The 14,518-nt window shown below is 44.8% G+C and overlaps 1 protein-coding gene across 2 annotated transcripts in view; it reads right to left on the bottom strand.

Annotated features, from left to right (window-relative positions):
* Positions 1 to 5,504: 5,504 nt before the first annotated feature.
* The window catches only part of SEMA3B (semaphorin 3B), a 71,225-nt gene continuing 62,211 nt past the window's right edge, over positions 5,505 to 14,518 (bottom strand). The window contains exons 15-18 of one of the 2 annotated variants that reach the window (XM_079964425.1): positions 10,139 to 10,296; positions 9,497 to 9,552; positions 8,655 to 8,794; positions 5,505 to 7,459 (exon numbers count right to left, since the gene is read on the bottom strand). In XM_079964425.1, coding sequence (XP_079820551.1) covers positions 6,998 to 7,459; positions 8,655 to 8,794; positions 9,497 to 9,552; positions 10,139 to 10,296 — 816 coding nt within the window. In that variant the 3' untranslated portion in view covers positions 5,505 to 6,997. The remainder of the gene's footprint in view (positions 7,460 to 8,654; positions 8,795 to 9,496; positions 9,553 to 10,138; positions 10,297 to 14,518) is intronic. The other variant, XM_079964424.1, reaches the window with a different exon arrangement.

Below are 14,518 nucleotides of genomic sequence, written 5' to 3'. Positions count from 1 at the left end.
TATTCCATACCAATTTCCTGCCATAATATTTTATAGAGTAATGTTCCTTGCTTAAAGCACTTCACATGATGAGCTCAGGAATCATTACCCTGTACTGTAGGCCACCCAATTTATTTGTGCATTTAAAAATGGGTGAGCTAAGGTTGAGAGATGAGACAGCACAATCCTATCCCCCAGATCCACTGGCTGAGGGGAGCTTCATGGAGGACCACAAGGTGCCTCCTTAAGACAGCTCAATGGAAACAGCTCTGTCATGGGTGGTTCTTTAGGCCACAAAATGAAGTTTTCTGAGGGTGGGACAGATGTGGTCCTGGATTGCCCAGATCTTTGTCTTCTTCGTTTCTCACAATGGCCCCAGGATCAGGATCTCCCACCATCATGCCAGCCTGGAGTTGACGTAACTAATCCCTCTCCCTCCCCCCCAAGAACTGCTAGGGGGACTTAGAGAAAGAAAGATCTACCAAGAAAAAAAAAAAGCAATCCCCACACCCTCCTCTCCTGGCTGGTGCAAGCTAGCTGGTGCTAAAGACTAGCAAAATTACTATGGCATAAGACTTTCATGGACTTTATCTGAAAAAGTGTTATCCTCCGCTGGCAGGTGGGTGTAAGGAAGGGGAGGAAATAAACAGTGAAGCCAAAAAGAAAGGAAATGTCTGTGACAATGGCATTAATTTGTTGGGAATAATTAACTGTGAAGCCCAAGATAAGTTTCCCCATATGGTGAGCTGTTTGTGTAGACCAGGGTTCATTTCTGACAGCCTGAGGCTGGACTATAGGGAGAGAGAGATGCATTTGAGCAGGATTTTGGCAAACGTGATCACCTGAGGCTATGAACAGGTACATTCCAAACAACAGGCCAGAGGTACCCAAAAAAAGGGCCTGCTGGTACCAGTGCACGCTCCAATGCCTCCTATGGTGTCCATGAAAGGTTCCAGTAAATATTTCCTCGAAAATTCAGAGTGTGTGAGACTGTTCGCTATTACTACTCTGTTCCTGTTTGCACTGTCTCATCCTCTCCTGCACCCTCACGAGGCCCCCCTTTTGTGTTTTCCCACAGCCTCACGGCAGCCATTTTGTGATGGGCGCTTGACTTCCAAATGTGCCCACTGACCCCAAAAGGTTGGCAAGACCTGTAACAGACTCTTAGTCCTCCAGAAAGATTTTAACAGTTGATCCAAGAAAGGAAAACAGCTTCATATGATCCTGAGATGGCACAAAGCTTACTTGGCAATGGTCATGGTCGAGACTGAAGAGCTGTGTAAGCATTCAAAAGTAAGGCTTTTGAGAGCCGTGCTGTTGAACTACATGAAACTAATATAATGAGAGGATGATTTAAAATTTGTGACCACGGGAAGGGAAAAAAAAACTTTGTTCAAAATGTATATATAACATGATCATCCAATTAGAGCTTGGCAATCTCAAGATCAAATTAAATAAATGGCAACAAGTTCTCACAGCTGAGTTGGTGCTGGAAGAATGAAAACCAAAACCCCAATCTTTTAAACTCTAGATAAATTGCTGTTATGACTTACCGGTAATTAAAAGCCAGAGGGGGCAGAACCTTTGCCTCATGCCCCTCCCATCCCTCTCTACCTGGCCCTCAGGACCCCACTGACTGCATTCTTGAAAATGTCACATATCGCCATCATTGTTTTAGGGGCCTAACCTGCTGATTAATGGGGTTGCAATATTCCACTGCTCTCAAATCGTATCCCCACTCCCCCCCCCCCGGGAAACTACAAACCTGTCCAGATATTTAAGGCTGCCATTCAGCTGAAGACACCATGGGGAAAGGTATGGAGCTCCCCCAGATCCCATCCTAAACCCTCTGTGAGTGCATTACCCAAATAGAAAAGTTATGCATATTACCCAGAGTGCACTGCTCCTTTGTCAATCATGTGACCCAACTGGACTTGCCCCTGTAGCCTTGTCAAGCAGAAATAAAGCAGATAATGTTTTCTACGATCACTTTCTTTCCGATTTACCTGCTAAATTTCTGCTTTCCAGACTTCTGGCAAAGGAACAGGAGTGAGGCCCTGTTCCTGGCAATGACCTGATAGGCAGAAATTTAGCAAGTGAAGCAGGAGACCTTAAATACCTCTACATGTATCTTAAGGAGACCTTAAATATATCTACAAGCTATCATGTCCTAGGCTTCACTTATCTTAAGTAATACATGACCGCTGGCCTAATTTCCATGACCCCCAGGTGATAGCTTGATGAAACCATGCCTATGGTACATTGCTGTTTTGGAACCATAAATGAAGAAGGGGTTTTGGTCTGCCTCCATAATCATTGCTCTGTTTCTAGAGTGAGGACAACAGGTGATGTTCTGCAAGCACCTAAAAATGTATGCAGTGATCACTTCCATGTTATGGAAACCAGACACACAAAGTTAAAACTGCTTTATTGTGTTAATATATTCCAACCACACTGGATCCAGCACACTCTTGCTGCATGTCTTAAAGTAGACCCAATCGCTATTGAGGCTGGGTTAACTCACCACAGGCCACCTTGGCTGACATCTATGCCTCGCGTCCAGCAACTCTGTACACTTATTTTCGCTGCTACTATTTCCTTTAGAATTTATCATAGGTTCAACAAATAAGATATATAAGGTAAAACAATAATTAGTTGCCAAGGACGTTAGTCCGATGCCTCTTTCTTCGGTATGGAAACCTTAATGGCCAAAACGCTGAGGTTCCAAATGGGGGTTTTCATGATCAATATATCTTTTCCTCCCGGACACGGGAAGAGAGAAAACAAATGGAAGGAGTGGGGAACAAAAAGTTATACCTGCCAAATAGCTGAGTTTCATCCACAAAGTTTCAGGCTGGTGATTGATGCTTTTAACTAGGGAAATAATCTAGGTTTAATAGTAGCTGCCCCCACTGCATCACAAATGGGGAAAGTGCTGTTGATTTCTGGTCTGACTTGCAGATTTCCCACAGGCATTTGGTGGGCCACTGTAAGAAAAGGATGCTGGACTAGGTGGGCTACTGGCCTGATCCAGCAGGATTGTTCTTCTGTTCTTATGCTACTAGCTTATTATGACTACACTTAGACACCCTAAGTTGGCGGGGGGGGGGGGGTAAAAGGTAAAGGACTCCTGGACGGTTAAGTCTAGTCAAAGGTGATTATGGGGTGTGGCGTTCATCTCGCTTTTCAGGCCAAAGGAGCCGCCATTTGTCCACAGACAGCTTTCCGGGTCATGTGGCCAGCATGACTAAACTGCTTTTGGCGCAACAGAACACCGTTACAGAAGACAGAGCTCACGGAAATGCCGTTTACCTTCCCACCACAGCAGTACCTATTTATCTACTTGCACTGGTGTGCTTTCAAACTGCTAGGTTGGCAGGAGCTGGGACAGAGCAATGGGAGCTCACCACTGTCGAGCGGATTCGAACCACAAACCTTTCAAGTGGCAAGCCCTAGAGGCTCAAACCACAAGTATGTGTGCCATGTAACCTGAGAAGGGTGTCTCATGTGTGGCTCACTGCACAATAATGGGTCTAACCCCTTTCCCCAAATTATACAAGGGGAAATGGCAAGATATGCATGCCTGAATCCTTCACAGCTGTCAATCGTGCACAAAAGAGAGTAGGAGGCAGAACTCAAAGATGAAGTGTTGGGCATAATTGAATCTCATGACACACTCTCCCTTACACCCCTTAGCTATAGGAAACAGGCTAAGACTTGAGCAGCATACTAAATCACAGCCATTCCCCATAACCAAGCAAGGAAGATTACAGTGATGACATTATGTTTTTCTTATTGCCGTTTTATTAATGCCGTTTAAAGGCTTCAGAAACCCTGGTCTCCAACAGGGTTCAGTCAGCTGCCTTGGAAAACAAGATGTCAGGGGAGAAGGGGGTTCCCTAAACCTCTTTTATGTGCAGGGATTTTTTATATTTTTTTTTAAAAAAATATGGGACAGCATTCAACCAAACAGTTGCATATCTGCAGTCTGAAATGATACAGTCTAGGAAAAGTCTGACTATGTGATCAGCTATTTTTCAAGAGAGTCGCTCTGGAAACTCAGGTATGCTCCCAGCTGAAGGCCCAACAGGGTCAAATCCCTCCCCTAACCTGTCGCCCGGCTGAGCCTTCAAATTCTCTCATTCACCCAAATGTCAACCTCGCTGCTGCTTCTGCAGCTCTGGTAGTGACAAGGGGGGTAGGTCTCTCCTCCTTCCTTCAGTATATGGCATTGATGCTGCTATCACTCTGAGCCTGGTGCCAGGCATGCTAGGAATTGTCATTTTCTCTGCGCTCTCTGAAAACTACATTTCCAAGTCCATTTTTTGGTAGACCAAAGACTCTGAAATCATGTGATAAGCTTGATTTGCTTCTCCTTTGCCATTTATCCCTCACCACACAGCTCCACACAGTCTGTGGTGTAGCTTACAATACTACAAAATGTGTTCTTAAAACAACCTTAAAAGACCTGTACATGTGGGATATTGGTTCCATTTTAAATCAGCAATTTTGCCTGGTAAAATGGGGAGGGAGGGGTAGATAGGGCTGCCATATTTTGAAGAGCAAAAAAGAGGACACATTTGCTGACTTCTGCTTTTAACTATGGATCACCATGACGACACTCATTTTACACACCCATGAAAAAGAGGATGTGTCCTGGAAAAGAAGGACATATGGCAACCCTAAGTAGAATGACAATGTAGCAGAATCTATTTGTAAAATATCTCAGATTAGTTCTAACATCCATGTATTATAGAGAAAGTTTTTACCCTACATAGGCAAAAGGGACAGCCTGGTGCCATGGCAGTAGGCTACTCTAAAAGTAAAGGGAAATAAAAGGCAAAACAACAATTTTTTTTTAAAAAAAGCTGTGAAATTCCTCACTGGCAGGACAATTTACACTAAAAAAAATGGTACAGAACAGGTTGAGAACTCTGTAAGCCAGTTTTCCTTTTACTGGATGTGAACTGTGAATTTAATAACTAACCATTGGTTCTGCTCTGTTCTTGAAGATGGTGGACTCCAGTCTCACTTTCTGTTTCACTTGACAGCGACTTTCAACTTGACTAGGTAGTGCTGATATCACCCTTTTCTAATGTTTCAGACACCACAGAAACAGCTTATATACCTTAAATCAGAGCAGATCTATCTATCTCAGGCCCTTGCTGCCCAAATCCTAATCCAAGACAAGACTTCATTGCCTCTATCAGGTCAACACCTCCACCTCCCTTCAGACTGAAACCTCCTGTTTTTCTACAGAACAGGAAGCAACACAGAGATCAACACGACTAAGGCTAAGGGAGCTAGGCATGTTTAGCCTGGAGAAGAGGAGGTTAAGGGGTGAAATGATAGCCATGTTCAAATATATAAAAGGATGTCACATAGAGGAGGGAGAAAGGTTGTTTTCTGCTGCTCCAGAGAAGCGGACACGGAGCAATGGCTCCAAACTACAAGAAAAAAGATTCCACCTAAACATTAGGAAGAACTTCCTGACAGTAAGAGCTGTTCGACAGTGGAATTGGCTGCCAAGGAGTGTGGTGGAGTCTCCTTCTTTGGAGGTCTTTAAGCAGAGGCTTGACAACCATATGTCAGGAGTGCGCTGATGGTGTTTCCTGCTTGGCAGGGGGTTGGACTCGATGGCCCTTGTGGTCTCTTCCAACTCTATGATTCTATGAACACCTCCCCAGCATATCTAAGGGACAGATGAGCTTCATCTGCATGACCACACCTTTCTGGGCACTCCACAGAGGTGCCTGACAAGGCACTCCCAAAATGAAGACTTCAAAATGAGTGCCAAGACTTTCCCAAGATGGTGTCCTACAAATGGTTTAGACTACAACTCCCATCACCCCCAGTCAACATGGCCAAGAGAAGATTGGAGATATGGCCCAAAACAGATGGAGAAGGGGAGGTCTGGGCTACTCTTTTAGATATTGCTCCCGATGGGTTGTGGCTGGTGACTTGGGCCCCAGAGCAGACCGAAGAAGGGAACAAACCTTGGTTGGCCATCATTCTTCTGGCAATAACCTTCAAAGAAAGGACAGACAGACACCTCCACTGCTCAACATGACCCTACAAACATCCTTGTGTCATGACAGGGCCTCAACTTCAATGTTTTACCAGTGTGTTAACTGCCTTTCTGTTACTGCCCTGCCACTTGAGGGGGTCTCAGTCTGATGAAGAATCTATAAAATATAGATCTGAGAGCATAGGAGATATGCCACTGTTCCTCTTCTCTCTTATCATCATCATTGCCACATGAACATTTCAGAAGTGTACCAACAATCCTTTGGGCAACAGGAGCCCTGTCCCTTCAGTCAGAGGCCAAATGCTGGTGGGCCACCTGGTGGTGGATTTACATTCATCAGTTAACAATCTGTTAATAAATACATCAGTGGTTCTGTAGTGTCTCTGGAGGGGGAGAGCACATTGCTGCACTTATGCGCACAAGGCAGGTCGGTTTGGTTATGGAAGCGAGAGGAAACGGGGTAGGCACCCTGCCTATCAAGAAAGAGGGATGTGTCGGGGGACTATCCTCTTCAGAGGAAGATTCTGAGCACGAACAGATGCTCCAGAGCTAGAAGGCTCCTCAGACTCAGAATTACATCTTGACAGTCAGCAGATCCTTGAGGGTAAGAAAAAAGGGACCACAACTCCTGGTGTATCCTGTCTGGTTTACTTCCCTCTGCACAGGATATCATAATAACTTGGTTCCTTTGGTCCCCTGAGACTGCTGCCACCATCTTTGGTTGTATGTTACGGAAGAGGCGAGGGCTACAGAAGCCACCCTCTCCGGTCGGGTTCTGTTGCTTCGCACCGAGTTCTGAAGAATGGCAGCTAAGTTGCTATGATGACAACACCCCCCCTACAAACTATGTATGAAGCGGCCGCCAGGAGGATGGAAAGGAAGCCCTCTCCACCAAACCATGGTCCTGCATCCTCTCTCCCACCCCTTTCCCTACACGCCCACACTGCTCCCCAGCATAGAGGTTGGTTGTCCAGCTGCACTACATGCAGGTCACCAGACGTCAGTGCTCCGGGGCCCCCTCTCCGCACGGGGCACTTCATGTGTTCTCCGGCTGCGGCCTTTCCGCTTGTCCTCCAGGTGCTTCCACTTGTGGCTCTTGGCCTTGACGCTGAGCGGAGGGGGTAGCGGCGGCTTCTTCTTCGGCTGGTGGCTCTTGCGGCTCCACAGCTGCTCACATACCTGGTCCATGGTACTGAGGTTGGGGTGGTCCACCAGCTGCAAGAAATCTTGGTACCAGAGCTTGCGGTGGAAGGGCTGCGCGGGCTCCTCTTCCCGGGAGACGGAGAGTGAGTCGGCTTGCTGGGCGTGGATCACTTCAAGCTGGAGGTGCAGCAAACTCTGGGTAAAGCCATGCTCCGTGGCATGGCAGTGGTAGAGGCCGGCATCTTTGCGCTGCACATTGCGCAACAGGATCCCCCGCTCCATCTTGATGACCCGGTCATCCAACAGCACCTGCAGGTTAGTAAGGCCAGAGAAAAAGGATAGCATTGGTGAGAGGTCATCAGTAGGGGTGAGGAACTGAGACGGGACAGGCAGGAATAACGATTCAAGAACCAGGAGGGAGGATGGCCTCATCAACAGTAAGGCCTGTGCAAACACATAGATGCTTGCATATTTTAATTACCTTTAATGTTAATTCTAACTGTTTTTAAATGTTTGTAATTGTTTCAAAACTCTCTGATAATTTAAATATTTCTTGCAAACCACTTGCAGGCATGGCCAAACTTGGCCCTCCGGATGTTTTGGGACTACAACGCCCATCATCCCTAGCTAACAGGACCAGTGGTCAGGGCTGATGTTTTACTGTGATCCACAGGCATATAAATGGTTAAATAAATAAATTAAACAAATCCTAGGTACCTGCTTGGAGACAGGTCCCTGCTATAAGCAGTGGGGCCTGCACTGAAGGAGGAAGAATCTGCTGAAGGGGATGTGCAGGAAGTGGAGGCCTTGTTAATTAACTGAATGATTGACTGCTTAATTAATTAATTGATTAATTAATTCATAGAATCACAGAGGCAAAAAGATATGATACCAGGAGGTTTTGGAACCAAAGGGAGGCTGAGGTAGCTTGAGGAAGCAAAACTACTACTACTACTACTACTAATAATAATGATGATAATTTTAATATTTCTACCCCACCGATCTGGCTGGGTTTCCCCAGCCACTCTAGATTCTGCCAGCTTTGTTTCTCATTCTCTCTTATATCTCTATACCAGGGGTCACCAACATAGCACCCCCAGGTGCCAGGGTGTTCCTGATGGTACCCTCCTATGATACCCGCAAAAGCTCTCAGCAAAGATCCGCTCAAAATTCCACAATGCACGAGAGGCCGTTTGTTTTTTCCTGCTTAGTTCCTGTTTGTACTGGCTCAGCCACTCCCACGTGGAATACGCCTCTTAAATATGGGCAGGCACCTTTCGTTGGATGCCAGGATAGGACACCCTTCCTTCCACTCTGAACAGAGGAGAAGTACAAAGAGCTTCTCTCTGTGATTGTGTGTGGCAGTGGCTGATGTACATGCCTTTTGCCATCAATGGCAGCAGCTGTTTTGTGACTGGAACCCACAACCAAATTCAAAATGTGCCTACTGGCCTAAAATGTTTGGTGACCCTGGTCTATGTGCACACAGCAGCCAAGCTCCTACCTCCTTCCGGGGGGCACTGCTGCTTTTCTGGTACGTCCACACAACCTGGGCCTGCAGTGACTTAGGGAGGCACTCCAGGAAAGCGCTGCTGCCTTCCACTCCATATAACTTCTTTTCTGGGACGCTGCTTCGCTGGGGATCTGCACAGAAACAGGAAGGGACAGCACAAAGTCGTGAGAGCTCAATACGGTCATCTGTTAATCTCAGCACAGAGATATGGGCAGGACAACAAACACACAGGGATGTGCTGAGGCCAGAGCTGAAGCAAAGCATGAAGAAATCTAAACAGAAGTCCAAGTTGGCTACAAAATGGGGTGCATTTTGAGGGAACAATCTATGGATCCAGGATGCTGTCCTGGCTATATTTAAAATAATCTATTATTAAGTGAGCAACTAAGCTCTGAAGACAGTTGTAATGAAAGAAAGATTGTATGTGCAGCTGTGCTCAGTGTATTTTGGATAAATGAATGAGCGTGAATTTAGTTTCTTCTAGGGTCCAATTCCCTTTCCATGCAGTAATTTGAAAGTTGAGGAACACTTGCTGCTGAGTGCGCCATTTATTTTTCTTTTTTAATCGTGGGGAGAGGATAGTAGGGCACTGAGCAGAATTCATATTTTCTCAGTGCTCTTCTGGTTCTGGCATTCAGTATTGTATGCCAGGTGTGAGAGAAGAAAGTGCATGTGTGCATATGTGCTGAGGGTGGGAAGGCACACGTTCCACTGCATCTAGAACTAATTCAGTGCAGTAGTCTGAGGCCATGCTACGTCTTACATTGTTGGTGATGGTGGACACACCAAATTGGGCATGAATGATGCAGAGTGTAGGGTCCAAGTGCACTCACCTCCAAAGCAGAGCACATTGGGATCCCCATTTCGCACATCCTGACGCCGGAACCGCCTGCAAGAAGAGGGAGAGAGAGAGAGAGAGTGCACAGAAAGTTTGATCGGGATCAAAAGTAGGGTATGTTGTACTTCTGAGGTGGGATGTGTGGCTTCTCCTGAAGACAAATGTTCTCCTCAGAGGGGCCATGTAGCAAGATTGCTCTTGTCCTGCTTGGGTTCCAGTCACAACATCTTAGAACTGACATCCTACAGTGCACATCCTGGGCAACCTGGAGAGTACCGCTCCTGGATAGACAGATCCAGCTGGATGTAGTGGCTGGGAGCTATTTCCTTCCCTCATCTTGGTATCAGCAGCATCTGCCTTTGGCCTCAGAGGAGAAGCAGGCTCTTAAGCAGGCAAGAGCGGACAGTGGCCATGCCAAGACTGCATACGGGGATGCTGTCAGGAGGTAGGTTTGTGTCTCTTTGGGCACTGCTCGAGGCAAGCCAACAGGAGATGGGGGGGGGGGGGAATTTCCCACCAAGCCAGATCACAGCTGGCTGGCAGCAAGAGAGTAGGTGGCCCATGAGACAACAGGCAGGCTGCATTATCACTCTCTGCCCCACCCTGCCCTCAAGAAAGCCCCGCAGTCATACCATACCTTTTGGTGTTGTGCATGTAGCGAGTGCAGGTAGTCCCATCCCAGGCACAGTATGGATCTCTGGCCAGGCAGCATTCAGCACAAGCTTTGCCGTAGATCCCACAGCGGTGCAAGGGCAGCTGGGAAACAGAAGTCCTGGAGCCAATGTAGAGCTGTTGCTGTTAGGAGACAAAGCCACACAGTCCTATTAAGGCCAAGTCAATGTCTTCTGCCGCTTGCCTTAGTATTACACCTGATTCTGGCCTCTTTGACACCACAGTCCAAAAGAGGTGGGTACGAGGCTTTCCCAGAGAGAAAGAAGCCCAGAGCCCTCATTGGAAAAGCATGAGAACTGCTAGCTTGACCATGGAAAAATCTAGAGTGGCCTGACACTTGTTGATGGATGGAAGGAAGAGAACTGAAATGGCGGTCCTCTTTACTTTGTGAAGAGGAGGCTCTGCAGAAACGGGTCGTCCGCTATGGCGAAGCGGAGACCCGCGTCGGAAAACCACAGGCAGAGATAGCCTGTGGCCGTGGGACTCGGCGGGCACCATTTGTGTGCCCAGAAACGTCAAAGGAACCCCGTAAGGAGCTCCGGAGCGTGAAAGGGCTAGCGCGGTGCTGTGAGTCAATCGCTCTTCCTGCAGAGACGAAGCCGCGAAGCTGCTGCCGGTGAGCGCTGACCTTTTTTCCTGGGACAATTCGGATATAAACCAACTACTCGTGAGTAGGTGAAGTTAATCGATTTTGAGACTGAATTTGTGGAAATTTGGCACTGAAGCGGGAGATGCAACCAGGAAGTCCGTCTCCCGGTTTTGTATATAGATTTTAAGCAGAGACTTTTTAACTTTCTAATTGCCGTTGAACTATTTCTCTGAATAGCATCTTTCCAAGCATCAACTGGCTCTAATTTATTATGCTTGTGGACTATACCCTATACCTGTGGATATATCTTTCTTTTTTTATGGATTTATAAATTCTTTGAGAGACAGTGACTGCAGCGGACTGCCAGATTGGTAGAGCTACTAAATTCCCAGAGCTGCCAGTCTGTTGGAACTGTTACAGTGGATTGATACATGGAGTTGTTACACTAGAAACTTGCACTCTTTGAGACATTGTAAGGAATTAAGGCTTGGCTCTGCAAAAATTAAGAACCTCAGAAGGTCTTTGGAAGTTTGGGGCTGTTAGACATTGTTATTGAACTTTCTAGAGACTTTGAATTTTGGCATATTGCAAATTGTTTTTCCTTTGTGAAGAAACAGCCAGTCTTCCCCTAGTGGATTATTGAAAACTTGCAACGGCTGGGGGGAATTTTCCATCCAAGGGCTTGTGGATTCCCATGGGAACTGTTAATCATAAGACTGACCTTGGCGCCTAGACAGTGGTGGGATGAGTGGGAAGACAAGATCAGCAAAAGCCAAAACACAACAAACTACGATAACTTCACAGCTGCGCAGATCATCGGTTCCTACAGTCTCAGTGACTCCACAGGAAGATTTAGAGCCAGTAAGGCCTGCAGGAATGGCCACAGGTGGAGACACATCAGTAACAGTATTGGATAAAATCCTTGGGAAACTTTCACTTTTAGGGGGAAGAAGGTTAAAATCAAATCAGCTGAAGACAGGGAAAAATTCCTGAGCCACTACGGAGAAGACCTTCAGAAAGGGATTGAAGTGGAACAAGGAGCCTTAGGATCTGGACTACTAAGCTCTGTTCCCACACCTTTGGGATCTGTGGATCAGAAGTAAGTGACACCACCCAAAAGGAACAAGAAGGCTCCAGCATGGCCCTGCAACTAGTAACTTGGAATATTCATGGCTGTAATTGTCCGAAGAAAAGGAAGAGGATATTTTACATATTAAAAAAGGAGCAATTAGACTTAATTTGCCTACAGGAAACACATGTGACTAGGCTTCATAGGAAAGTTTTGATTAATAAGAGATTGGGTCAAGAATTTATTTCATCTGACAGAGTGAAGAAGAGAGGAGTTGTTATATATGCAAAAGAAAGCCTGTCACCGAAATTTCTTTTTAAAGATGAACAAGGAAGGATTGTGGCAATTGAAATTCAAGTACAAGGAGAAAAATTTTTGATTTTAGGAATATATGCACCAAATGAGGGAAAGTCGGAATTTTATAAGAAGTTGCATGAGAAAATGCTGGAGCACATTGACTACAACAACATCATTTTGATGGGAGATATGAATGGAGTGGTGTCCACGAACATGGACAAAGCACAAAGTCATAATATAACAAAAGAGGGCAGACTACCTAAGACTTTCTTTGAACTAACTGACAATATGGATCTGATTGATATTTGGAGAACTAAAAACCCCCTAGGAAGATAAGGGACTTTCTTTTCTGAAGCTAAATTGACATGGACAAGAATTGACCAAATATGGATAACTAGAGGACTGGCACCAAAGACTAGAAAAGTGGAAATCTGCCCAAAAACATGCTCCGACCACAACGCCGTCAAGATGGAAATGAGATTAACTACAACTGGTTCCTTTAGATGGAGGATGAATGACACATTATTAAGAGATCAAGAGGTTGTTAAGAAGGCCCAAAAAAACTTGAAGGATTACTTTGAAGTTAATTTGAACACTACAGTGGAAAAAAGAATAATCTGGGACGCAAGTAAAGCAGTTATGAGGGGGTTTCTGATACAGCAGAATGCAATAAAGAGGAGAACCCAAAATGAGAAAAAAGACAAAATTTTGGAAAAAATAAAAGAAGGGGAAAAAAGGTTAAGATCGAAACCCAAGTCGCAGGAGATTTTGAGAGAAATTAAACTCTACCAAGTACAATATATGAAATTAGTAAATAAAGAGGTTGAATGGAAAATTAAACAAATGAAGCAGAAAACTTTTGAATCGGCAAATAAATGTGGAAAGTTGCTAGCATGGCAGCTGAAAAAAAGACAGAAGTTGAATACGGTAACCAACCTTGAGATAGAGGGGAGAAATATACAGAAACCTGAAGAGATTAGAAAGTGTTTCCAGAGATATTTTAAACAACTTTACACACAGGGGCCGCAAAAAGAGTTTGACATAGACCAATTTTTAAAGACTAACGGATTACAAGAGCTATCTCAAGAAAATAAGATGATATTGAATTATGAAATAACAGAACAGGAGATTGAAGGTGCTATTCGGAATATGCAATTGGGCAAATCTCCAGGGCCGGACGGGTTAACCTCCAAATATTACAAGATGTTGAAAGACTATTTAATTCAACCACTAAAGGAGGTGTGTAATGAGATAATGGAGGGGAAGAAGGCACCAGATTCGTGGAAAGAAGCTTTCATCACGCTTATACCAAAATCCGAAGCTGAAAAGACACAACTTAAAAACTACCGTCCCATATCCCTGTTAAATGTGGATTATAAAATCTTTGCAGACATTTTGGCAAATAGACTGAAAAGAGTGTTAAATGAAGTAATACATAAGGACCAAGCAGGCTTTCTCCCTGGCAGGCATCTGTCTGACAATACAAGAAACATCATTGACATATTAGAGTTATTGCAGACGAATATAAATACAAAAGCAGTGTTAATTTTTATTGATGCGGAGAAGGCCTTTGACAACATTTCTTGGAGTTTTATGAAAAAAAATCTTAAGGGAATGGGTGTGGGACGAGGGTTCGAAAATAGCATAGAAGCAATATATTCGGAACAAAAAGCGAAATTGATAGTTAACAATGTGGTGTCAGAAGAGATTAAAATTGAAAAAGGAACGCGACAGGGGTGCCCTATCTCTCCATTGCTATTTATTTCGGTCCTGGAAGTGCTCCTGAATCTGATTAGGAGGGACCAGTTGATTAAAGGGGTTCAGGTCGGAGCTAAACAATATAAACTTAAAGCCTTTGCAGATGACTTGGTCTTAACGTTACAGGAGCCAGAATCTAGTACGAAAAGAGTCTTAGAACTGATTCAGCAGTTTGGTCAGGTAGCAGGATTCAAATTAAATAAACAAAAAACTAAAGTATTGGAGAAAAATATGACTTCAATGGAAATAGAAAAGCTTCAGAAAGAGACAGATTTAAATGTGGTGAAGAAAGTGAAATACCTAGGGATAAATATGACAGCTAAAAACCTGAATTTATTTAAGGACAATTATGAAAAATGTTGGTCAGAGGTAAAGAAAGATTTAGAAACATGGTTAAACTTGAAACTCTCCTTGTTGGGCCGAATTGCCGCTATAAAGATGAATGTTTTGCCGAAAATGTTGTTTTTGTTTCAGACTTTGCAGATTGTGGACAGAATGGATTGTTTCAAGAGGTGGCAGCGAGATATTTCTAAATTTGTCTGGCAGGGCAAAAAGCCCAGAATAAAATTTAAAATATTAACCGATGCTAAAGAAAGAGGGGGGTTTGCCCTGCCAGACATGAAGCTTTACTA

The sequence above is a fragment of the Podarcis cretensis genome (genome assembly GCF_951804945.1).
Source record: "Podarcis cretensis genome assembly, chromosome: 2".
Taxonomy (NCBI): domain Eukaryota; kingdom Metazoa; phylum Chordata; class Lepidosauria; order Squamata; family Lacertidae; genus Podarcis; species Podarcis cretensis.
This window is presented reverse-complemented; position numbering and strand designations above follow the sequence as displayed.